The 26,682-nt window shown below is 40.1% G+C and overlaps 2 protein-coding genes and 1 long non-coding RNA gene across 6 annotated transcripts in view; 1 reads left to right on the forward strand and 2 right to left on the reverse strand.

Moving 5' to 3' along the window:
• Window positions 1-22,286, reverse strand: part of NIPA1 (NIPA magnesium transporter 1) — a 54,461-nt gene extending 32,175 nt beyond the window's left edge. The window contains exon 1 of one of the 4 annotated variants that reach the window (XM_025437520.3): window positions 22,101-22,286. In XM_025437520.3, coding sequence (XP_025293305.1) covers window positions 22,101-22,269 — 169 coding nt within the window. In that variant the 5' untranslated portion in view covers window positions 22,270-22,286. Of the gene's footprint in view, window positions 1-7,600; window positions 7,854-22,100 lie in introns of those variants that run through there. The other 3 variants (XM_025437523.3, XM_025437524.3, XM_025437521.3) reach the window with 3 other exon arrangements.
• LOC125754783 (60S ribosomal protein L10) lies at window positions 15,740-16,444 on the reverse strand. The gene has a single exon (XM_049107998.1). It carries the CDS (start codon window positions 16,393-16,395, stop codon window positions 15,751-15,753), a length of 645 nt encoding a protein of 214 aa, XP_048963955.1. The 5' UTR covers window positions 16,396-16,444; the 3' UTR covers window positions 15,740-15,750.
• On the forward strand, window positions 21,260-22,902 carry LOC125754784 (uncharacterized). The gene is made up of 2 exons (XR_007409598.1): window positions 21,260-21,656; window positions 22,622-22,902. It is a non-coding gene; the product is annotated as an uncharacterized LOC125754784 (long non-coding RNA).
• Window positions 22,903-26,682: the final 3,780 nt, after the last annotated feature.

A 26,682-nucleotide genomic window follows, 5' to 3' on the forward strand; every position in this document is an offset into this window, starting at 1 on the left:
CTTTTAATATACTATTGGATCCTATTAGCTAGTATCTTGGTGAGAATTTTTGCATCCATGTTCATCAAGGATATTAGTCTACAATTCTCCTTTTTAATGGGGCCTTTGTCTGGTTTGGGAATCAAAGTAATGCTGACCTTATAGAATGAGTTTGAAGTTTTCCCTCCATTTCTATTTTCTGGAATAGTTTCAGAAAATAGATTTTATGTCTTTAAATGTTTGGTAAAATTCCACTGGGAGGCCATCTGGCCCTCAACTCCTGTTTGTTGGGAGGTTTTTGATTACTGCTTTAATTTCTTTACTGATTATGAGTCTGTTTAGGTTTTCTATTTCTTCCTGTTTCAGTTTTGGTAATTCGTATATTTCTAGGAATGCATTCATTTCTTCCAGATTGCCTAATTTGTTAGCATATAACTGCTCATAATATTCTCTTATAATCGCATTTCTTTGGTGTTGGCTGTGATCTCTCCTCTTTCATTCATGATTTTATTTATTTGGGTCCTTTCTCTTTTCTTTTTGATAAGTCTGGCTAGGGGTTTATCAATATTATTAAATCTTCCAAAGAATCAGCTTTGTTGATGTGTTCTACTGTTTTTCTAATTTTTATATCACTGATTTCTGCTCTAATTTTTTAAAATTTATTTATTTGAGAGAGAGATTGTACAAGCAGGGGGAGCAGCAGACAGAGGGAGAGGGAGAAGCAGGCTCCCTGCTGAGCAGGAAGCCTGACTTGGGGCTTGATCCCCGGACTCTAGGATCATGACATGAGACAAAGGCAGACACTTAACTGATTGAGCCACCCAGGCACCCCATGATTTCTGCTCTAATCTTTATTATTTCCCTTCTCCTGCTAGATTTAGGTTTTATTTGCTTTTTTTTTTTTCCAGCTCCTTTAGATAGGTTAGGTTACATATTTGAGACTTCTTGTTACTTGAGGAAAGCCTGTATTGCTATACACTTCCCTCTTAGGACCGCTTTTGCTGCACCCCAAAGCTTTTGAACTGTTGTGTTTTCATTTTCATTTGTTTCCATGTATTTTTTTTCCCATGTATTTTTTAAGTTCTTTAATTTCCTGCTTGGCCCATTCATTCTTTGGTAGATGTTCTTTAACCTCCAAGTATTTGGGACCCTTTCAAATTTCTTCTTGTGGTTGACTTCAAGTTTCATAGTATTGTGGTCTGAAAATATGCATGATATGATCTCAATCTTTCTGTACCAGTTGAGACCTGATTTGTGAGCTAGTATGTGATCTATTCTGGGGAATGTTCCATGTGTGCTCAAGAAGAATGTGTATTCTGCTGCTTTAGGATGAAATGCTTTGAATATATCTGTGAAGTCCATCAGGTCCAGTGTGTCATTCAAAGCCCTTGTTTCCCTGTTGATCTGCTTAGATGATATGTCCATTGCTGTTAGTGGGGTATTAAAGTTCCCTACCATTACTATATTATCATCAATGAGTTTAAGTTTGTTATTATTTGATTTGGGTATTTGGCTACTTCCAAGTTAGGGACATAAATATTTACAATTGTGAGGTCTTCTAATGGATAGACCTCTTTAGTATGATATAGTGTCCATCTTCATCTCTTATCTCTACAGTAAGGGATTCTCCAGTATCCTCTATGCTTTTTTATGCCCAGTTAGTATCTTTATAGTCACCGTTTTAAATTCTAGTTCAGACATCTTATTAATATCTATTATTGGTTAAATCCCTGACAGTGAGTACTGCCTTCTGTTCCTTCTTTTGGGATGAGCTCTGTCTCCTCATTTTCCAGAAAAGGAAGAAAATGAACAAAAACAACAACAACAACAACAACAACAACAACAAAAATACCCTATATTCTGGGTGTGTTTTGGTCTGCTTGTTAAAAGAAACTAGATCCCAAAATAAGAAAGAGAAAAACATATATGTGTGTATATATAATATATCACATATACACACACATATATGAAAATACAGTGAAAGAAAACAAATTAAAGAATATGTATAGTATACATAAAAAGTAAAAAGGAATAAAAAATTGAGAAAATAAATGAAAAAATACTAAAACACTAAAGAATAAAAATACAAAGAATGCTATATACTGTTTTCCCCGAGAGCTGAAGGTCTTCAGTGCTCTAAGATCAGTAAATTTGGTAAGAGCAAACTGTCTGTGCTGATTTTCTAGGGGAAGGGTCTGTGGCACTGTTTCTCTGGTGGATTTACCCTGTGATGAAAATGCTTTTCCTGGGCACAGGGAGGCAGAGCTTGCTGTAAGTGGCTACACACTCCACTAGGTGGTGCAACTTTGCTCCCCGAAGGCTTTCAGCACTGATGAGGGGGATGAAAATGGCTGTGCCCTCTAGTCCTGGAGCTGAAAATTCACCCCCAAAACACAGTCTTCAGTGAGCCCTCAAAGAAAAGCAATCAATCACTCTGTCTGCCCAGTTGCCATCAGAACTCTGTACTCACCCATCTTTGTGATCGAGCGTTTTTGTTTTTTTTTTCTTTTATATCCTTGAATAATTATTTATAGAGATGAATCTTCTAGCTCCCAACTTGATTATTAGAGAAATACAGAATTCTAGGATTTGCATCAAAGTATTCCAGCTCCATTTCCCACCCAACCCCATCACAAAGGAAAAGTTTGGAGTGGGTCATATAAGATTGTCAAATGCTGACATATTTTGGGGCACCTGAGCAACTTAGTGGTTGAGCATCTGCCTTCAGCTCAGGTTGTGATCCTGGGGTCCTGGGATCAAGTTCCCCATCTTGCTCCACGCAGGAAGCCTGCTTCTCCTTCTTCCTATGTCTCTGCCTCTCTGTGTCTCTCATAAATAAATAAATAAAATTCAAAAAAAATGATGACATATTTTGAAGTGATCTTAAGGGTAAACAAAGATTCGCCTTATTTTCCTTGATCGAGCGTTTTTATCTCAGGTATGCTACTGAGTTTCAAAACTTCAAATTTTAGGGACTCCCATAGCGTGGCCCTGCCCTGTTCCTCTTGGGGCAGTAGGGGGGGGCAGGGAGTTGCTCACCACCCTTCTGCCTTTTGTTGGACTCCTCCCAGAAAACAGTCACAGGACGACACCACAGTTTGCAGTTTATGCCAACACAGAGCATAGAGCTGACACATAGACTTACTGTTCTTTTTTTTTTTTTAATATTTTATTAATTTATTCATGAGAGACACAGAGAGAGAGAGAGAAGCAGAGACACAGGCAGAGAGAGAAGCAAGCTCCATGCAGGGAGCCCGATGTGGGACTCCATCCCAGGACTCCAGGATCATGCCCTCGGCTGAAAGCAGATGCTCAACCGCTGAACCACCCAAGTGACTTACACTGTTCCCAGGTGGCTTCCAAGCTCCTAGGTCTGGGAATTCTTCGCACTCAGGCACTACCAGTTCTTCCTGTGACCTATGGCATCCTGAGACCACATTGTCACACCTGGGATTCCACACCACTCACCTCCTGAGCACTTCTAAGCCAGGTACATGCCCCACTGTAGCAGACTTCTAAAAGTACTGATTTTGCACTCTGCTGTTTAAAATACTCGTAGTAGCCTCCTTAAGCAGGTTCCCTCCCCACCACCATATCCTCAGCTATATCACACTGGATTCAAGTCTCCACACCTCCTATCTTCCAAACGTTGGTTGCTTTTCTACTAGTAGATTTGCAGCATTTGTTTTCTCAGATCTCTAATTGGTTTATTGGATGTTCAGAAAGATTTGATAACTATCAAGTTGTATCCAAGGGAGGAGATACCCTTAGGGTCCCCCTACTCCTCCAACATCTTAACTTCTCTCTCTGTTGTGTTTCTGTACACCAATAATGAACTACCAGAAAGAGAAATTAAGGAAATAATCCCATTTACAATAGCATCATAAAGAATAAAATATCTAAGAATAAATCTATCAGACATTGATGAAAGAAATTAAAGATGACACATGCAAATGAAAAGATATACCCTGTTCATGGATTAAAAGAATTAATATTGTTAAAATGTACATACTCAAAGCAAACTATAGATTCAATAATCTTTATCAAAAATATCAGTGGCATTTTTCACAGATACAGTACAAAAAATATTAAAATTTGTATGGAACCACAAAAGACCCCAAATAGCCAAAGTATTCTTGAGAAAGAACAAAACTGGAAATGTCATGCTTTTTTTATTTTAAACTATACTACAAAGCTATAGTAATCAAAACAGTATAGTACTGATGTGCAGGCACACTGACACACACACACAAATTTAAAAAACAGAATAGAGAGCAAGTTATACTGATGTTTACATGGTCAATCTACAACAAAAGAGACAAGAGTATACAATAAGGAAAAAAGTCTCTTCAATAAATGGTGTTAGAGAACTGGTCAGCTACATGCAAAACAATGTAACTAGACCACTTTCTTACACCATTTACAAAAGTTAACTCAAAATGGGTTAAAGGCCTACTGTAAGACCTGAAACCATAAAACTCCTAAAAGAAAACATATGCAGTAATTTTTTGGACATCAGATTCCACAACATTTTTCTGGATAGATCTCTTCAGGTAAGGGAAACAAAAGCAAAAATAAAGTATTGAAACTATGATATCAAACTAAAAATCCTTTGCACAGCAAAGGAAGTAATCAACAATACAAAAAGGCAACATGATGAATGGGGAAAGAAATTTGCAAGTGACATACCTGATAAGGGATTATTACTATCTAAAATATATAAAGGGATCCCTGAGTGGCTCAGTGGTTTAGCGCCTGCCTTCAGCCTAGGACTTGATCCTGGAGTCCCAGGATTGAATCCCACATCAGGCTCCCTGCATGGAGCCTGCTTCTCCCTCTGCCTGTGTCTCTGCCTCTCTCGCTCTCTCTCTGTGTCTCTCATGAATAAATAAATAAAATCGAAAAAAATAAATATATATATATATAAAGAACTCATACAACCCAACACCAAAACAACCCCAAATAATCTGATTTTAAAATGCACAGAGGATATGGATATTTCTCTAAAGGCAACATACAGCTGGCCAACAGACACATGAAAAGATGTTCAATATCAATCATCAGGGAAATGCAAATCTAAACCACAGTGAGGTATCATCTCACATTTGCTATAATAGCTATAGTCAAAAAGAGCAGAAATAACAAGTGTCAGTAAAGATATAGATAAAGGGAATCCTCATGCACTGTTGGTGAGAATGTAAATTGATGCAACCACTAGGAAAAATTTTATGATGTTTCCCCAAAAAGTTAAAAACAGATCTACCATATGACTCAATAACTCCACTGCTATGTATATACGTAAAGAAAACAAAGATATTCATTTCAAAAGCTATATACACTCATGTTTACTGCAGCATTATTTCCCATATGGAATTTCCATATTATGGAAACACCTAAAGTCCCCATTTACAGATGAATGGATGAAGAAGGGGGTGGGGGGTAGATACAGACATAGATACACACACACACAGTGGAATCTTACTCAGTCATAAGAATGAAATCTTGTCATTCGTGACAACATGGATGGACCAGAGGGTATTATGCCAAATAAGGTAAGTTGGACAAAGAAAGACAAATACAGTGTGATCTCACTTACATGGAATCTAAAAAACAAAATAAATAAAAGAAAACAAAATAGAGCAGACTTACAAAAGGAAAGAACAAACTGTTGCCAGAAGGGAGAAGTATGGAGGGATGGGCAAAACAGGTGAAGAGGATTGAGAAGTACAAACTTCTGGTTATAAAATAAAGGAATATAAAGAATAACGGGGAATATAATCATTTATACTTTAATAACTTTGTGTGGTGACACACGGTAACTAGACTTCTCATGATGACCATTTTGTCATGTAATCACTATACTGAAACTAATATAATGTTGAATACCATTTTCAATAAAATAGTTCAATAAAAATATATATAGTACAAAATTACTATAGGAATTAACTTACAATAGAAATTTTCACTTTATGCAAATAAAATGATAAATGAGTATATAAACAGAAAATACATGAGACAAATACAACAGACTAAGTGGCATATATAAATCCAACTGTAATAATTAAAATATTAAACAGAAGTTGGTATAATATCATTCAAGTCTTCTAATCCTGGGTGATCTTCTGCTTAGCTTTTCTACAAAAATCTTTTAAAATAAATTTTTGAACCTAGGATACTGAAGTCTCCAACTACTATTGTTTTCCTATTTTTCTTTTTCTTTTTTAATTTTTTAAAAGATTTTGTTTATTCATGAGACACATAGAGAGAGAGAGAGACAGAGACATAGGCAGAGGGAGAAGCAGATTCCCTGAGGGGAGGCCATTGCAGGACTTGATCCCCTGACCTGGGATCATGCCCTGAGCCAAAGGCAGACACCCAACCGCTGAGCCACCCAGGTGTCCCTATTTCTTTCTTTATTATGTTAGTTTTGCTCAATGTATTTTGAGACTCTGTTGTTAGGTACATATTGATTTATAATTGTTACATCATCCTGATAGATGGAACATTTCACTGTTATAACATGTTTTTTGTTTTTAATATATTTTTGTCTTAAAAATCTACGTTTTTCATATTAGTATAATCACTTCAGTTCTCTTTTGTGTATAAGTAAATATTCTTATCCATTAATTTAAATAATTGTAAATGTATGTCATTCTACAACATTTTGAAGCTCATTTTTATGGCAGATGCACATAATAATCCACTCAACGTTTTAAAATTTATCTATGATGTAGAAAGATTTTAGAGACTTTAAAATCAAGGAATCACAATCTTTCATAGTGGAGAAAACAGAATGCTGGGGGCAGGGAACACCAACTTTTTTTATTCTAATGAATATAGTTTGGTCATCAGTGCTTATGGAGTCAGGGATAGCCATCATACCAGTTGCTGGAATGTGAGTGACCCTCATGAAGTGAAAACTGGTCCAAGGATGCCCGTGGCCAATGCAATGAAAACCCATGGGCTCTCCTCTTTCACTGCTACATTTCCCAGCACCATTGACCACCATGTAGCACATGTATTTGGAAGTTTGAAAAAAAAAATGTGTTACTAAAATGGGGAGAAAGCTGGTACCAAAGGATGGCGAAATGAAAAAATTTTGGTCACGCTTTTGTCAAAGGAGCTCCAAATCTCTCAGTCCCTCTCATTCATATGCTCTAGGAGGAGCCTGTATTTGATGAAATCCAAAAGCTGTTTAGAGCACACTCACGTTTAAAGCCAATATTAAGCAAAATTTTTCTGCTTCCATGGACACTTAATAAATCAGATTTTCTATCTGGATACCCATCCTGCTACAAATCAAGGTGAAGCTCCTCCAGATGGTCTCCAAAGGCCTCAAACCAGGAGCATCCCTTGTGCTCTGCCCTGAAGGAGGTCCATGGCTCTGCTTACCCATCCACCTGTGCACAGCTTCCTCATTGAGCTGGCTGCCTCAGGTTCCTTCCTCCTTCTGTAGCCATGAGTTCCTCAGTGTTTGCATTCCATAACAGCCTTCAATCTCTATCATAAATAGATATTTTTCTCTATGTTCTAAAACCAGTTGGTTTCTTCAGGTTTCATCTTCAAACATCACTGTACCTAAAGATCCTAAAGTCACTCACCTGATCCTAAAGTCACTCACCTGATAACCTCAGGAGGCACTCATTCAAACCTCTACCCACACTTTCCCAGCTGATGGCCACGATACTTCAAGCCCTCTGGGCTCAGCAAGAACAGAGAGCCACAAAATTATAGAATAGAATATGGAGGATTTTCTGTTTGTTTGCCTAAACTCATCTGTCCTCTCCTCCACTCCTAGGTGGAGATACCAAGAGCTAAATTGCAGGGGGTTTTGTCTCACACTGGAAAACTTGGGTGCTAACTGGGAGGCTGAATGCCTGTTTATAACAGTTGGACTATAAAACAAAGAAATGTTGTGCAAATACAAAAGAGACTTGTCAGGATGAGAACATCAGTTGGCAGGGATACTGTCCAACTATGGACTTGTGGCTTTTAAAACATTTCATTTTTAGTTATATAAGTGCATCACAAACATCCTTAAAATATGACTTTCTAGCACAAAAATACAGATAGCCATCTAGTTTATTTACTTTCTGGATTATACCACAGAAAAATTGCTTCCATTTATGTGTGCTCCTATAGTAACAATAGAAGTTGCTGCAAACAGCAAAGCTAGAGTCCATCACTATGTCCTTTACTAATTAAGTAATGCCTTGACTTTAAAACTGTGTAAAAAGATGCCACAGTTTTCATAGGGTTCTTTAAAAAGGGCTAGGAATAAAGAAATTTTCTTTCCAAATACCAACATAGCTAGATGAGGGTATTAAGTAGAATCAATTTGAGCACTAGCGTTCATTGACTTATATGTGGATTTAATACTTTAAGTCATTTTGTACATCAATTATTAAATATGTAGACTTATTTTCCTAAAGAAATAGTTTGGCAGTCTTGAAAAAGAGGAACAAAGCTGTAGGACTCCCACTATCTCACTTTAAGATTTATTATAAAACTACATAATCAAGACAGTATGGTACTGGCATAAGCATAGACATATACAATGTAACAGAACAAAGTTAAAAAATATACCCACACGTGTACCGTCAAATCATGGACCGGAACAGCAGTATAATTCAGTGGAGAAGTCTCTTTAATAAATGGTGCTACATCAACTGGATAATGATAGGGAAAATACTAACCTTGATTCATGCCTCAGCTATATGCAAAAGTTAACTCAAGATAGTTTACAGGCCTGTAGGTAAAGCTAAAGCTATAAACTACTAGAGGAAAACACAGAAGGATGCCACCATGACCTGAGTAGAAACAAAGATTTCATAGGCAGAAATCAAATCAAAAAGCACAAATGACATAAAAGAAACAAAATAAAGTTATGCAGGTTGGAAGATGGTGGTAGAGTATGACCCTAGCTTCCCCTCATCCCACAACTACAACTAGATAACTATCACATCATTCTAAATACCTCCGGAAATCGACCTGAAGACTAGCAGAACAAACTCCACAACTAAACGTAGAGAAGATGCCACATCACAGATGGTAGGAAGTGCAGAGATATGTTTTGACAGAGAGACTGTGGCCATTGTGTTATGGAGGGAGCTGTAGTCGCAGAGAAGGCTGAGAGACGGGCTAGCATATTGGGGATCCTGCAGGGAAAACAAATCCCCACAGCAACTGGCTTGGAAAGAGAGAGAGGCCAATGTTATTGAGTTCCAGCAATCAGCCCAGCTTAAAACCTGGAGTTTTAAAAGCCAGCATCCTTGGCTGAGATAGAGACTGGAGGGCATCCTGCTGGTCTTAGAGAGAAGGCAGGCAACAACCCATAGACATACAATGTGGAAACAAGCAATCCGAAAAGCACCTAGGGCACACAGTGGGGAAGGTTACTTACTCCTTTCAGAACTCATCCTAGAAAGACAGTGTTCACAAAGAGAACCCTCCAAGAAAAAAGGAATTGCTGGTGCTACTTCCCTCCCCTGCCTCTTATAAGCACAGGGCCACCTGCGGGAACCAGCACAGTGCTAAAACTAACTTGCTGGCACCAAGCCCACCCCCCCCCCCCCGCCCCGTCCCACTGCAGTGGAACCACTCCTCTCAGTCACCCTTACCTCAGTCCCAGTGCGGCAGGCCACCTTCAGAAGACCAGCCCAAAACCCTACTCACACTATGCCTCCTCGATCTGAGAGGTTTTGCAGAGCCTCAGTTTAGGTAGTGGTGGTGACAGATCTCATTTTATAAACAGACTAGAACACACCTAGTGAAAATGTCCACATTCAGGCCAGGGACTCAACACTGCCCACAGCCTCTGCAGATGACTGGCCTGAATGATAAAACAGCTAGGGCATAAAGCAGAACATATGCAGCACACACTGGAGATACTCCTGGAAGTGCCAGACATTGGGCAACAGAGGACATCACACTGTAGGGTACTACATGTTGTGGTCTTCACAAGGCCATTAGATGCACAGAGACTCAGACAAAATGAGAGGACAGAGAAATTTATCCCAAGGGAAAGAACAGGACAAGTCATGGCCAGAGATTTAAGCAAAACAGATATAAGGGACTAGCCTGATAGAGAATTTAAAATAATGATCATAAGGATACTCACTGGACTTGAGCAAAGAGTGAAAGACATGACTGAGACCCTTAACACAAAAATAAGTAATGACATAGAAGAATGTGAAATAAGTCAGTTAGAGAAAGACAAATACCATATGATCTCATGCATATGTGGAATTTAAGAAATAAACAGATGAACATATGGGAAGGGGGGAAAAAATAAAGAAGAGAGAAAAAGAAGCCATAAATGACCCTTAATGACAGAGACCAAACTGAGAACTGATGGAGGGAGGGAGGGGTACGATCAGCTAAATGGGTGATGGGTATTAAAGATGGCACTTGTTGTGATGAGCAATGGGTATTTATGTAAGTGATGAATCACTTAATTCTACTCCAGAACTCAATATTGCACTATATGTTAACTAACAAAACTTGAATTAAAAAATAAATTTTAAAAAAGGCAACATAGCAGAGATAAAGGGATCAATAAACAGACGAGATCGGGCGCGTTCAGGGTGGTATGGCCATAGACAAGGGATCAATAAACAAAACAAGAAACAAGCTTAACAGAATGAACAGCATGCTAGAAGGAGCAGAGGAATGAATTAGTGACCTAGAAGACAGAATAATGGAAAGTAATCAAGCTGAAAAAAAATTATGTAAAATAAGAATAGACTTAGGGAATTCAGTGACTCCATCTAACATAAGAACATTTGTATTACATCAGTCCTAGAAGAATAGGAAAAAAAAGGGAGCAGAAAATGGAATTGAAGAAATAATAGCTGAAAACTACCTACTCTGGGAAGGAAACAGATATCCAGATCCAAGAGGCAGAGAAACCCTTACAAAATCAACAAAAGCAGATCCATATCAAGACATCTTATACTTATATTGACAAAATATAGTGAAAAAGAAAAAAATTTTAAGTGTAAAACAAAAGACAGTAACTTACATGGGAAACCCATAAAGCTGGCAGGAGATTTTCAGCAGAAACTTTGCAAGCTAGAAGGGAGTGGCATAACGTATTCAAAGTAATGAATAGGGAAAAATCTGCAATCAAGAATATTCTATCTAGCAAGGCTATCATTCACAATAGAGGAGAGCTAAAGAGTTTCCCATATAAACAAAAACTAAGAGTTTGTGATCATTAAACCTGCCCTGCAAGAAGTATTAAAGAAGACTTTTTTAGGTGGAAAGGAGAAATAAAAAGTGACGGTGTAAAAGTAGAACACCCTAAAGCAGTTAAAATGAATGTTTTGTAAAAACTCAAGGAACTCACAAAAAAAGACATAAAATATAATAACATATAGCTAAACATGGAGAGAAGAGTAAAGAATGGGTTCAAATTTAAACAACTATCAATTTAATAAACATTGCTCTAAGCGCAAGAAATTATATACAAACCTAAAGGTAACCATATATCAAAAGACATTACTAAACATGCAAAAAATAAAGAGAAAGAAAGTATATCATTAAAGAAAAATCAGCAAACCTTGAAATAGAAAAAAGGGATCAGAGAAAATCTTCAGAAACAACCCCAAAACAAATAAAATAACAATAAATACATATATATCAATAATTACCTTGAATGTAAATGAATTAAATGCTTCTATCAAAAGACATAGGGTAAAAAAAAAAAAAGACATAGGGTGATATAATGGATTTTAAAAAACCAAAACCCATCTATATGGGAGAGAGACTCATTTCAGATCTAAAGACACCTTCAGATTGAAAGTGAGGGGATGGATATCAAAAGAAAGTGTGCAAAGAATGCTTATATTGGGCAAAATATACTTTAAAACAAATAGATGAAATAGACTTTAAGACAAAAGCTGTAACAAGAGACAAAGAAGGCCACTATATAACGATAAAGAATATAATCCAACAAGAATGTACAATTGTAAATATTTAAGCACCTCACATGTCAGCACTCAAATACATAAAACAGTTAATAATAAACATAAAGGAACTAAAGGATAATAATACATTCACATCAACAGACAGACCATCTAAACAGAAAATTATGGAAAAAGTTATTTGAATACTGGAAGGTTTGGTTTTAACAGATAAAACCATCATGAAAAAATATATATATATATATAAACAGTAGGATACACATTCTTTTCAAGTGCACACATGAAACATTCTCCAGAATAGATCACAAAGATACTCAATATTGGGGCACCTGGGTGGTACAGTTGGTTAAGCACCCAACTCTTGTTTTCAGCTCAGGTCATCATCTCAGAGTTGTGGGATTAAGCCCCCTATCAGGCTCCATGCTCAGCATGGAATGTGCTTGGGATTCTCTGTCCCTCTCCCCTCCCGTTTGTGCGCTCTCTCTCCAAAATAAATAAGTTTTTTTAAAAAAGATATTTGATATCATACAGTGTCAGGGAAATGCAAATGAAAGTCATGAGATACCACTATACACTCATCAGAAAGGCTAAAATTAAACAGGTGACAATACAAAATGTTGAAAAGAATGCGGAACATCGGGATCCCTGGGTGGCGCAGCGGTTAGGCGCCTGCCTTTGGCCCAGGGTGCGATCCTGGAGACCCAGGATCGAATCCCACATCGGGCTCCCGGTGCATGGAGCCTGCTTCTCCCTCTGCCTGTGTCTCTGCCTCTCTCTCTCTCTCTCTCTGTGTGACTATCATAAATAAATAAAAATTACAAATCAAAACCACAATGAGATACCACCTCACACCAGTGAGAATGGGGAAAATTAACAAGGCAGGAAACAACAAATGCTGGAGAGGATGCGGAGAAAAGGGAACCCTCATACACTGTTGGTGGGAATGTGAACTGGTGCAGCCACTCTGGAAAACTGTGTGGAGGTTCCTCAAACAGTTAAAAATATACCTGCCCTACGACCCAGCAATTGCACTGTTGGGGATTTACCCCAAAGATACAGATGCAATGAAACGCCGGGACACCTGCACCCCGATGTTTATGGCAGCAATGGCCACGATAGCCAAACTGTGGAAGGAGCCTCGGTGTCCAACGAAAGATGTAGTTTATGTATACAATGGAATATTACTCAGCTATTAGAAATGACAAATACCCACCATTTGCTTCAACGTGGATGGAACTGGAGGGTATTATGCTGAGTGAAGTAAGTCAGTCGGAGAAGGACAAACATTATATGTTCTCATTCATTTGGGGAATATAAATAATAGTGAAAGGGAATATAAGAGAAGGGAGAAGAAATGTGTGGGAAATATCAGAAAGGGAGACAGAACGTAAAGACTCCTAACTCTGGGAAACGAACTAGGGGTGGTAGAAGGGGAGGAGGGTGGGGGGTGGGAGTGAATGGGTGACGGGCACTGGGGGTTATTCTGTATGTTAGTAAATTGAACACCAATAAAAAATAAATTAAAATAAGTAAATAAATAAATAAATAAATAATAAAAAATAAAAATTAAAAAAAAAGAATGCGGAACATCAAAAACCCTCATATACTGCTAATGAGAATGTAAAATGGTACAATTATAGTGGGAAAATGTTCAGTAGTTTCTTAAAATTTAATTATATACCTACTTCATTAACCAACACTATTACTCCAAGGTATTTACTGGAAAGAAATGAAAACATTATGTTTTTAAAAGACTTAAAAATTTGGAAACAACCAAAATGTTCATCACCAAAGAATGAATAAGCAAAGTATGGTATTCAAACAATGGAACACTATCCAGCAACATAAGAAATGTACTATTGATACACACATCGTGATGAATCTTCAAACCATGATGACATAAGAAAATACATACTGTATTAATCCACTTATATGAAGTTCAAGAATTGGCAAAATTAATTCACTCTGTGCAAATAGGTATCAGAAGAATGGGTATTCTTGTTTGAGGAAGACAAAATGAAAAAGGACATAGGGAACTCTTTAGGGTTATGGCAATAATCAATTATTTTACTAGGGTGTCAGCTACACAGGTGTATTTATTTCTCAAAACTCATTAAACTGTACCCTTAAGATTTGTGCAGTTTACATAATTATACTCCAGTGTTTTTTAAAAGAAATAGTTCATAAACAATACATAAAAATTTCCAGGTTAGCCCACACACTGTTGACCATAATACATTAACTGCTGTGATAAAGTTTCACTGTTTCTTCAGAAAATGAAATTCTGTGCTTCAAAGGGAAAATGAATGTGGTATATATTAACACATTCTCCTTTCTCATCCTACTCCCTCCAGGAAGCTCAGTCAATAGTTGTATTCCATTTCCTTACTCTGCTTATCTATTAAGTATTTATTAGAACCACCATGTACACAGTCCTTAGTGAATACAAAGACTTTAAAAGACTTCCAAGGCATAGTTTCTGCCCTTAAAGAGCATCTACTTTCTCCCTGCTATAACTGCAGGGCTTTCTCTCCCAGAGATGGAGGCTGCCCCTGATGCACCCTGAGGGCAGAGAAGCCAATGTGGTTGATTCCTGCTTTCATGACAGGTAGATGTCAGATATTTATACCTGTACCAGTGTGATCTTTTGATGTGAACAGAACAATCTATGATAATGAGCTCTCAGTCATGACGACTAGAATGGAACTGTAAGAGATAAGTCAAAACTGTGGAAATGAATTTGGGGTATACATGTTTATATTTCCACTACATTTAAATATGAGCATGCTTCCCAGGCATTGCTGGTGGGATTGAAAATAGATATGATATTTCTGGAAATCAATCTGGCTATATATACATACACACAGTTTATAAGAACATCACTTTTAAACTTCTACTGCAAGAGAGATACTCAAAGGAAAGAACCCACAAAGATTTACATGAAAGGATAGTCAATGTAACATATTACATTAACAAAGAAACTAGACACACCCATGTCCTACAAAAGGAGAATGGTAACAGCCACTGAATATATTTTCAAATACTATCTAATAACATGGGATGAGCTCATGACAGATGGAACATAACCACAAGATATAAACTGACACACAGAGCACAGACACATGTATGTTCTGCTCCATTTTAGAAAGTACATAAAGAGATGTACTACCTAAAAGCAATATTGGGCCAGAACCGGATCCTGATTCTAAAAGATAAAGTGAGGGAAAACTTGAAATAATCACAGAATATTACACACTGACCATGAGAATATTAAAGATTAACTGTTAATCTTTAGGTATAATATATTATGGTTTTGTCGAACCAAGGGATATTTGCTGAAATATCTAGGGGAGACAGTATGCTGCCTGAAGTTTGGGTCAAAATTCCCAGTGGGCTGAGGGTGAGGGATGACCCTGGGGGACAGATGAAGTAAGATGATTGTTGAAGCCAAGTACAATGAGGGCCCATTACACTGTTTTTTCTATGTATGCGTTTGACACTTTCCATAATAAAAAGCATTTTTTGAGATTTTAAGGATATATAATTTTTTGGAATATCTGATGGGTAGTGGTCATTACTCTATACCCTAGATATGTGTTAGATATATTTTGTATGTAGAATTTTTCATTAAAATTCTACTTTGAAAGATAACTATTGAATGTGACTAGAAAGAAATACACCCTAACTATAAAAAGTTATCTCAAGTTGAGGAGATGATACTTTTAATTTTCCTATTCATAGTTTTATGTACTTCCCAGATTTTATTTTTTTTTTTTTTTTTTTTTTTTGACAGGAAGCAGGATTTATTGGTGGGCATGAATAGGGTTCGGGTGGTGCAAGGTTCTCATGAGTGGAGAGCCCTCCATTTGTCCAAGGGGCCACGATTAGGGATGTATTTGACCCCACAGCCATCTGGGATGAGCCGCTTTTCGGCCACCATATCTTCAAATTCGTCCGCATTAAACTTAGTAAAGCCCCACTTCTTGGAGATGTGGATCTTCTGGCGGCCAGGGAACTTGAACTTGGCCCTGCGTAGGGCCTCAATCACATGCTCCTTGTTCTGCAGCTTGGTACGGATGGACATGATGACTTGGCCAATGTGGACCCTGGCTACTGTGCCCTGGGGCTTCCCAAAGGCACCTCGCATACCTGTCTGCAGCCTGTCAGCTCCAGCACAGGACAACATCTTGTTGATACGGATAACATGGAAGGGATGGAGCCGCACTCGGATGTGAAAACCATCTTTGCCACAGCTTTTCACCATGTACTTGTTGGCACAAATACGGGCAGCCTCCAGGGCTTCAGAGGAGAGCTGCTCATACTCATCTGACACCATGTGGCCACATAATGGGAACTCATCCACTTTTGCCTTCTTCCGCCCCAGATCAAAGATGCGAATCTTGGCATCAGGGACACCTCTGCAGAAGCGAGACTTTGGATACGGCTTGTTCTTACAGTACCGGTAACACCGGGCGGGGCGGCGACCCATGGCGACACCAGATCTTCAGTGGCGCGCCGAAGGAAAAAGAGCTGTACTTCCCAGATTTTAAACAATTACCAACAACTCTAGTCAGGAAGAAGGTGCTTTTTAAAAATATGATTATGTCTGGGAATTTATGATATATTCTGCTGAATAATTACATCACCCCAAAGAGTTCAGACTGGACATGAACAAGCCAGCCAAACCCTCTGCCTAACTGCCGCCCCTGGGTCGAGGGCACTGCCTCTCAGCTTGTTTCAGGCAATATCTAAATGAGGTCAGTTTACAGTCACAAGTTCCTGGGCCAGAAGTATTAAGGAGTGTGGACTGAGGGACTGTGGGATTGTGCATATTACTTTTTGGAAAGTGGTATTTAAGTTTGTATTCAAATTCCAGTTAGTTACTGTACAGTGTAATATTTGTTTCAGGTGTACAATATAGTGATTCAACGCCTCCATACATCACCTGGTACTCATCACAAGCAAACTGCTTAATCCCCATCACCGAGGAAGGGAAAAAAAAATGAGTGGGAAATATCAGAAAGGGAGACGGAACATGAAAGACTCCTAACTCTGGGAAATGAACTAGGGGAGGTGGGCGGGGGCTGGGGGTAACTGGGTGATGGGCACTGAGGGGGCACTTGATGGGATGAGCACTGGGTGTTATTCTATATGTTGGCAAATTGAACACCAATAAAAAATAAATTTAAAAAATACCCATCACCTATTTAATGTGAAAAGTGGTCTTTTCTAGTCCCTCACAGTTGAAACGATTTTTTTTTAAATAATGATTGCGGGGATCCCTGGGTGGCTCAGTGGTTTGGCGCCTGCCTTTGGCCCAGGGTGCGATCCTGGAGTCCCGGGATCAAGTCCCACATCGGGCTCCCGGCATGGAGCCTGCTTCTCCCTCCTCCTGTGTCTCTGCCTCTCTCTCTCTCTCTCTCTATGTCTATCATAAATAAATAAATCTTTAAAATAAAATAGAAGATGATTGCTTACTCATTAAGGACTTAATTAAAAGAATGAAAATATAAATACCGTTATATTTTATACTATACCTATAAATATCTTTGAGGAAGAAATATGGTGTCAACAGGTCCAACAAGACCAAGGGGTATTTTGCTTATATCATATGAAAATGAGAATAAATTATTTTTTAATATTTTATTTATTTATTTATTTTGAGAGATAGAGTACACAAGCAGAGGAAGGGGCAGAAGGAGAGGGAAAGAGAATCCCAAGCAGACTCTTGTGCTGAGAGCCCACCCAGGGCTCAATCCCACAATCCTGAGATCATAAGTGTGTGCCTGGAGATGGCAGAAGAGGCAAGGAGAAAGCACACATGCATCTCATAGCCATGGAACACACACCCTGCAGAAACAATGCACAGAAGGCTTAGGACAGCAAGCAGAATGCCTGAATACCAGTTTCCACTCTCACTCACCTTCTAAGTGTCTTAAGAGTGTGACTACACCTCTAGGCTATACTCCTCAGCAAGGAGACTATGAAATCTGAAAAGGATTTTTCTATTATGTAAAATATATATAAAACTTACCATTTTAAACCTTGTTAAGTGTGTGATTCTATGACATTAAGTCACACTGTCGTGCGACCATTATTACCACGACTGATCTCCAGAACTTTTTCATCTTTCCAACCGGAAACACTGCACCCATTAAACACTAACTCTCCACTCTCTGCTTCCTGCAGTCCCTGTTACCTCCATCTTACTTCCTATCTATGAATTTGACTAGATACCTGAGTAAAATCATAAAGTGTTTGTCCTTTTCTGACTGGTATATTTCACTTAGCATATTGTTCTCAAAGTTAATCTATATTGTAGCACACGTCAGAATTACAATCCTTTTTAAGGCTAAATAACATTCCCTTGAATGTATATACCACAATTTATTTATCCATTCATCTATCAATGGATATTTGAGTTGTTTCCATGTTTTGTCCACTCTACATCCTTTTGTTCCTGCTATAACCACGGATGTACAAATATTTGTTCAAGATCCTGCTTTCACTTCTTTTAGGTCTATACCCAGAAGTGGAATTGCTAGATCATATAGTAATTCCAATTTCATGTTTAATTTTTTTTAATTTTTTTTTAATTTTTATTCATTTATGATAGTCACACAGAGAGAGAGAGAGGCAGAGACATAGGCAGAGGGAGAAGCAGGCTCCATGCACCGGGAGCCCGACGTGGGATTTGATCCCGGGTCTCCAGGATCGCGCCCTGGGCCAAAGGCAGGCGCCAAACCGCTGCGCCACCCAGGGTTCCCTCCATGTTTAATTTTTTGAGGACTTGCCATGCTGTTTTTTCTTTTCTTTTCTTTTTTTAAGATTTTGTTTATTCATTCATGAGAGACACAGAGAAAGAGGCAGAGAGATAGGCAGAGGGAGAAGCAGGCTCCCTGCAAGGAGCCCAATGTGGGACTGGATCATGCCCTGAGCAGACGCTCAACCATTAAGCCACCCAGGCGTCCCACCATACGGTTTTTTTTTTTTTTTTTTTTTTAGCAATTGCACCATTTTACATTCCATGAACACTGCACAAGACTTCCAATTTCTCCACATCCTCACCAGTACTTGTGATTTTATGTTTTTGTTTTGTTTTTACAATAGCCATCCTAATGGGTATGAAGTGATATCTCCTGGCTTCGATGAAAGGGATTTTAAAAAGATCAGCTGGTTCATCCTAGTCTAGGGCATTCTACATACAGCAACTCACTAGGCAATTCTCCAAAGCCTCCAGCAAATTCAAGCACATGACTTTCCTGAAACTGTTTCCACAAAGCCTGTTCCAGGGCAGGATACCACCTTCATGCTATCATACTCCCTGGCCATCCTCACCTATATGCACAGGAATTCTAAAAGCTGTAACTGGTTTTCCACAAATGTTTTCACACCCAATGGTTACCTTGTTTCTCTCACTTAAGTCCTGCTTTACCTGGATTCTAACACTATAAATGTAAAAATGATCTGTGGTCCCTCATGTCCTCTTCCCATGCAGAGTCCTTCAAAGGTTCCCCAAGAGTCAGGCAGTCCACTAGGAGCTTGTGTTGTGCTCGTGGACTATCTGGGTACTCCATTCATTGGGAAGGTCCTTTCAAGGTGTGTGAAAGCCTATAACAGAGGAAGCCTTGCCCCAAAACCCACAGTAGAAGGGCTGAGACCAGAGCTTACCTCTCCTGAAGGTAAAACTCCAAAGAAATGCTCTCACGTGGCAATTCATTTAAAATTGAAGCTTTCAGTGAGAGTTTTTTATAATGTAGGAAACTGACCGTCTTTTTATGCAAGAACTTGACTTCCTACTTCTTGGCTATTTTCTCTTTCCTCCTAAATCCTCCATTTCAGGCATTTTATAATGGACAATTCTGCTGCTTGTTATCAGAGGTGGGAAAAAATTTTAGGGAGAGTAGATTCTAAAACTGCATATCTTCAATAACTACAATAGTTAGTGTCTGGCACATAATAAGAGCTTCATGAAAATCTACTGAACAAATCAAAACTAAATTTATCAGAACAAATGGATATGTGTCTTCCATCATGATGAACAACTCAGCCTACCTGAATCTGTCGCAAGTGGATAAGTGGGGAAGTATGGAATTAGCAAATATTACACTTTCACTTTTATTAATTTAAAGGGATGTTATGTAGTTATAAAAAACTGTATCAATCACGGCCGGATTTTTTTCTAGTTATTTTATTTTCTTATTCATTAATTCCCTCAAATACATAAGCTGAGCTAAAATAACTTTAGTTTTACTCAATATTTGTTTTTTTATTAAAGTCTATATTAAGGTTTCGTTAGATTTTCCCCAATATCATGTGTCCTTAGACTTCTCCTGTCTGTGACAATCTCTCAGACTTTACAACCTTAGCAAAGGACTGGTCAGATATTTTGCAGGCTGTTCCTCTATTCACGTTTGTATGATGTTTTTCTCATGGGGAGACTGGGGTTGTAGGTTTTTGGAAGGACCATCACAGAGGTGGAGTTCTCTTCTCACACATCTTACCAATGGGCACATGTGTTGTTTATTTTTGAGTCACAGGGCAGCCCTGGTGGCTCTCAGCGGTTTAGCGCCGCCTTCAGTCCAGGGTGTGATCCAGAGATCCGGGATCATGTCCCAAGTCAGGTGCCCTGCATGGAGCCTGCTTCTCCCCTCTGCCAGTGTTTCTGCCCCTCTCTCCCTCTCTCTCCCTCTCTCTCTCTCTCTGTGTGTGTGTGTCTATGAATAAATAAATTTAAAAATCTTTAATAAAAAATAAAAAAAAAATATTTTTGAGTCACAGCAAACACTTCACACACTCCTGAAGCCCATCAAACTGGCTCCCTGAAAACTCTGCCACTGCGAGTTGTGTCTTCATATCTGTTGAATTTGCTTTGATTTAGATTTTATGTAAATTTCAGTGTTTTCACTCCAAACTTGAGTTCTTTAAATGAATATCCATGATTTTATATTTTCATTTGAGATTACAGGTCCCTTTTATGTCTTTACTGGAGGGGCTCCTGGCTGACCATCTAGGACACTCTGAGAAAGTTTCACCTGTGTTCCAGAATCAGAACTATTAAATAAGTTTACTTGTTCTCAAACCCATGACTTGGTGGTCTCATTTCCCCCAAAGAACTCTTAATACCGTTCTTATTAAAATGCAGCTAACAACCACAAGATTCTGTCTTTCTGGGAGCAGCATTTCTTTTCCGTTTCAAAGCATGCTATATCTCGCATTCAGTAAACTGTCTCAGGCCTCTCTTAGCACAGAGGAATGTCAGCAAAGAACTGTGCTCCATCTCTCACGTTCCCACCACTAAGCAGTGGGGTTTGGTAGTGAATCCACCGGGGGAATACTCAGTTGGCCCATTTTTTGCTTATTTAAAATATCTGCTTTGCGCTTTCTTCACACTAAAGATCACTTGTAGTCAGACGATTGGAGTCTCAACCAGAGTGGCTTAACCAAGGGCCCCGGGAACAGAAGCTCAAGAGAAGCAAAGACCTGCTGCCCAACCCCGAGGGTGCGCGCCTCCGCGGCCCGCCTGTCCCGCCCCGCCCCGCCGCGCCGCGCCGCGGCCGGCCTAGTGCACAGCGCTTCCTCCCGCACGCTGGCGGGAGAGGGGCGCAAACCAGCGGGGCTCCGTCTCCCGAGTGCGCGGCGGCCGGGGCCACAGCCCGGGCGGAAGGCCCGTGGCTCCCTGCAGGCAGGCGCCGCGCCGCGCCTCGACTCCTCGGGGCTCCTCTGAGAGAAGAGGCTCCCCGAGCAGCGGTGAGTGCGGGCCACGGCGGCGCGGGCTCCAAGCGGAGGGCGGCTGGCAGGCGGCGCGGCTGCAGAGGGCGCGGGAGGGTCTGGGGAGGAGGAAGAAGTCCGCGGAGCAACACTATCAGACCGACCCGGGGCGCCGCAGGCCGCCGGCGGGAGCAGCAAGATGCGGAGTCCCAGCGGCCAGGGCCCGGGCCGCCTCCAGGAATGCGGGAGCGCAGGGCGCGGCCGCGGCGGGGATGCTCGGGACCCGCCCGGGCCGCCGCCGCGCTGCAGGTGGGCGCGCAGCCTCCCGCCGGGCGCCAGGCGCGCTCCGCCTACCGCCCGGGCCGGCCCCGAGGGAGGACCCAGGCACCCCCCGGCCAGCAGCCGCGCCCCTTCCCTGCGCCCCGCGACGGCTCCCTGCACCCCCGCCTCCACCCCGAGCACAGCCCGCGCGGCCCGCCCTACCTCGCCGCTTGGCGCGCACGATGCCCTTTTTTTGAAGCACGAACGTGGACCCATTCACCAAACTCGACACGACGGCCACGCCCAGGCCGAGCGACACGGCAGCGGGGCTCGGGCTGCGGGCCCCCTCCCCGGCCGCCGCCGCCGCCGCCGCCGCCGCTGCAGTCCCCATTCCGCCCGCGCCCGCGCCCGCCCTCCGCGCCTGCGCCTGCGCGCCGAGCCGGGACCGAGGTGGGGGTGGGGGACGGCCTCGGGGAGCCAGGGCCGGCGCCCGCGGGAGGGTGGGGTGAGCGCTCGGAGCGTCCAGGGGCAGGCGCCCGGGGGGGCCACGGCGGTCCCGGGCGGTGCGGGGTGGACTCGGCGAGCCTGGAGGCCGGAGGAGCGACCGTGAGGAAGGGGCCGAGAGAGGGAGTAGTAAGAGGGGGCGGTGCTGGGAAAAGGGAGCGGGCGCTCGAGGTAGGCTGGAGGTGAATGAGAATACAGGAACCCCACTTAAGTTTTATCTCAGATAAATCATTTTTCAGCAAGTGTCCCATGCGCCGCTTGGGACCAGGAGGGGCCGGCAGGACGCAGGCAGGACCAGGAGGGATCAGCATCCCCGCCAAGGCTGCAGGCAGAGGCCCACGGGGACTCTCGACAGGGCCTGAACCCTGGACCACCGGCTGAAGACCCTCGGATGGGACGACGGGCTGGCGTGAAGCCAAGCCGTCGCCACAGTGCAGCAGTCCGGCTTGCAACCGTAACACCTAATTTCCTAATTTATTTTCAATAAAATATATCAAAATAAAGGGAAGCGTGGAAAACAGTACTAGTTATTTATTTAAAAATTCCACAATCTCTAGCCTAATTATTATTTAGATATTTTCCCTCAGTATATATACTTTTACATAATATCAAATAATAATATACAAAATATCCTTTTTACTTAATGTCATAATCAGTTTCCACGTTGCTACATAATTATTATTTTATTTTATGTTTTTAGATATTTATTTATTTATTTATTTATTTATTTATTTATTTATTTATGATAGAGAGATAAAGAGAGAGAGAGAGGCAGAGACACAGGCAGAGGGAGCCCGACGTGGGACTCGATCCCGGGATTCCAGGATCGCACCCTGGGCCAAAGGCAGGCGCTAAACCGCTGAGCCACCCAGGGATCCCCATAATTATTATTTTAATGGCAGTATAATTTCCCATAAAGCTAATTACTGTAATTTGTCCGGCCATTTAACAATTGTTGGTTGGTTGGTTGTTTTGGCTACCAGTTTTTTTTTTCTATTGTAAATGATGCTGTAATAAACATCTTTATAAATTTTGAAAACACTCAGTTAAAGAGTATAAATCTACATCTACAGCATTATTAGTTTGTGGAGCAAACTCAAATAGTATATGAAATCATATACTCTTCCCTATGAAACGTTTATGCTGAATGAATCTAGCCCATTGTTTATTCTTTTTTGTTGTAACATACAATTGACCCTTGAACAATATGGGTTTGAACAGCTTGGGTCCACTTATACTCAGATTTTTTTGTTACAATATAGTACTGTAAATGTATTTTCCTTCCTTACGATTTTCTTGATGTTTTCTGTAACTTACTTTATTGTCAGACTATAATATATAATACATATAATATATAAGATATGTGTTAGTCTACTGTTTATGTTATTGGTAAGGCTTCCAGTTAACAGTAGGCTATTAGTGGTAAAGTTTTTAAGGAATCAAAAGGTATACAGGGGTGGGAGGGAATCCCTGGGTGGCTCAGCGGTTTGGTGCCTGCCTTTGGCCTGGAGTATGATCTTGGAGTCCCGGAATCCAGTCCCACGTCGGGCTCCCTGTGTGGAGCCTGCTTCTCTCTCTGCTTGTGTCTCTGCCTCTCTCTGTCTCTCATGAATAAATAAATAAAATCTTTAAAAAAAAAAAAAAAGGTATACACGGATTTTCCTGTGTGTGTGGAGGGGTGGTCGGTGCCCTTAAATCCCACATTGTTCAAAGGTCCGTTGTATATAACATAAAACTTGCCATTTTAGACATTTTTAAATGTATAGTTCACTGGCATTAATTATATAGACGAGGTTGTACAACCCTCACCGCTATTTCTAAAACTTTTCCATCATCTGAAACAAACTCTGTAGCTATTAAGCAGCCATCCCCACTTCTTACCCCTACTCCTTGGTAACTACGAAACTACTTGGAGTATTGAATATTCCCACTCTGGATATTCCATCCAAATGGAATTATACAATATTTCACCTTCCATGACTGGCTTATGACTTAGCTTGGTTTTCATTTGGTTCTAAGTTTCATTCATGCTGTAGCATGTGTCAGAACTTTATTCGTTTTTATAGTTGAGTATTATTCCACTGTATATACATACAACATTTTGTTTATCTGTTATTTGTTGATGGACACTTGAGTTGTTTCCACCTTTGGCTTTTGTGAATGATGTTGCAAAGATGGGCATGAAAGTAGCTGTTTGAGTAACTGACTTAAAATGTTTTAGGTATAGTGTACTTAAGAGTGGAATCGCTGAGTCATATGGTAATTCTATATTTAGTTTTTTGAGGAACTCCTAAACTTTTCCATAGTCTCTGCACCATTTTACAGCCCCACCAGCAATATACAAAGGTTCCAATTTCTCCACATTCTCACCAGTACTTGTCATTTTCCATTTGTCTTTTTTTAAAAAATAGCTATCCTAGTAGGTATGAAGTGGTTGCTTATTCTTTTTAAATATACCTGTGAACATGAGTGAGGTTTCCTGATATAAGCAATAACTTCTATCATAAATCTCAGCAGAAGCAAGCAAATGAAAGCAGCAGCAACAACATTGCCAGCATAATAATAATTTACCTTTCTAATAATGCCATATTATTTAATATACATATATTTTAAATAATGCCTTTAGAGCTTTTGGCAAAAAGAGTCATGCTCATTTATAAATAAATAAATAAATAAATAAATAAAAACTCAGTGAATTCAGTAAATGCCAGAGAATATAAAAACCTCACCCCAGGGCAGCCTGGGTGGCTCAGCTGTTTAGCACTGCCTTCAGCCCAGGGCGTGATCCTGGAGACCTGGGATTGAGTCCCACATCAGGTTCCCTGCATGAAGCCTGCTTCTCCCTCTGCCTGTGTATCTGTGTGTGTGTGTGTGTGTGTGTGTGTGTTTCTCATGAATAAATAAATAAAAATTTTAAAAAAACCTCACCCCAAATTCAGTCACCTAAAATAACTATTATTACCATTAAGAACGCCACTCTATGGGACGCCTGGGTAGCTCAGTGGTTGAGCATCTGCCTTCAGCTCAAGGCATGATCCTGGGGTCCAGGATCAAGTCCTGCATCAGGCTCCTTGTGGGAAGCCTGCTTCTCCCTCTGCCTGTGTCTGCCTCTCTCTCTGTGTGTCTCTCATGAATAAATAAAATCTTCAAAAAAAAAAAAAAAAAAAAAACCTCCACTCCAAACATTTTTCCAGATGAGTATTTGGGTAAAATGATAGACATTTATCAAATGGGAAGGCACATGTAGTATTTTAATTCAAAAGCAACAAATGTATATTACTTGGATTTAATTAACATTTTATAAACTGGAATAAAAATGGAGTGTCCACTGAAGCTAAGATAAATACTATTCTACCACAAGAGACTAGTTCCTAAAAGACGCCTCTAAAATTGTCAGTGAAAAACATTAGGCAGTGAAAAACATTAGGCAGTTACTAGGTTTCTCTTAGCTTTTGAGACAGTATCATGTGACTCCTTGCGATGACCAATGAGGAAATCAGCTCAGTTACCATCCCCTTGCAATTTTTTTTTTTTACTTTGTCAAGGCATAAAACATTTAGAGGCTACCTTGTACTCATAATTCTTTATTTGTATAATCTTAAATATTTTATTTATTTATTTGAGAGAGTGAACGAGTGAGAGAGAGAGAGAGAGAGAGACCATGAGCAGGGAGAGAGTGAGAGTGAGAAGCATACTCTCCACTGAGCAGGAAGCCCCATGCGGGGCTTGATCCAGGGCCCTGGGATCATGACCTGAGTCGAAGGCAGACACTTAACCAAAAGAGCCACCCAGGCACCCCTATGTTTATATAATCTTAAATATATATTTAACTGGGTTCATTATTCAAATCATCCTTTAGCCAATTTTTTCCTATCTTTCAATTCACAAATTTTTCAATGAACATATATTAAAAATAAGCAACCATAGGTGTTAGAATCTTTGAGTTCTTTAGTTATGGAATGTTTACTTGAACCACAAAATGCACGAATTTAATATTTTCAAGACTGTACTTTCTTTCCCAAAAACATTGCGGACATTGTCTCACCTTCTGGCATTAAATGTTAAGAGTCTGAGGTCAAATTTAACACAAATGGGGTATGAATAATGTTAAAGAATGATTGTTAATTTTGTTGGGTGTACTAATGAAATTGTCATTATATTAGTATCTTTATTACAGACAACCACTGAAGTATTTACAAGTGAAATGATTATGTTGGGGATTTGCTTTTTAAATTTTCATAAGGAAATAAAAGGAGTGTGTAAGCATATGTGTAAATGGATTGATCAAGTACGTGACACC

The sequence above is a fragment of the Canis lupus genome, chromosome 3 (assembly GCF_003254725.2).
Source record: "Canis lupus dingo isolate Sandy chromosome 3, ASM325472v2, whole genome shotgun sequence".
Classification (NCBI taxonomy): Eukaryota; Metazoa; Chordata; class Mammalia; order Carnivora; family Canidae; genus Canis; species Canis lupus.

Excerpts from the sequence above, each read along its gene's own strand:
- LOC125754783 (XM_049107998.1), bottom strand. The coding sequence starts at position 16,395 with ATGGGTCGCCGCCCCGCCCGGTGTTACCGGTACTGTAAGAACAAGCCG.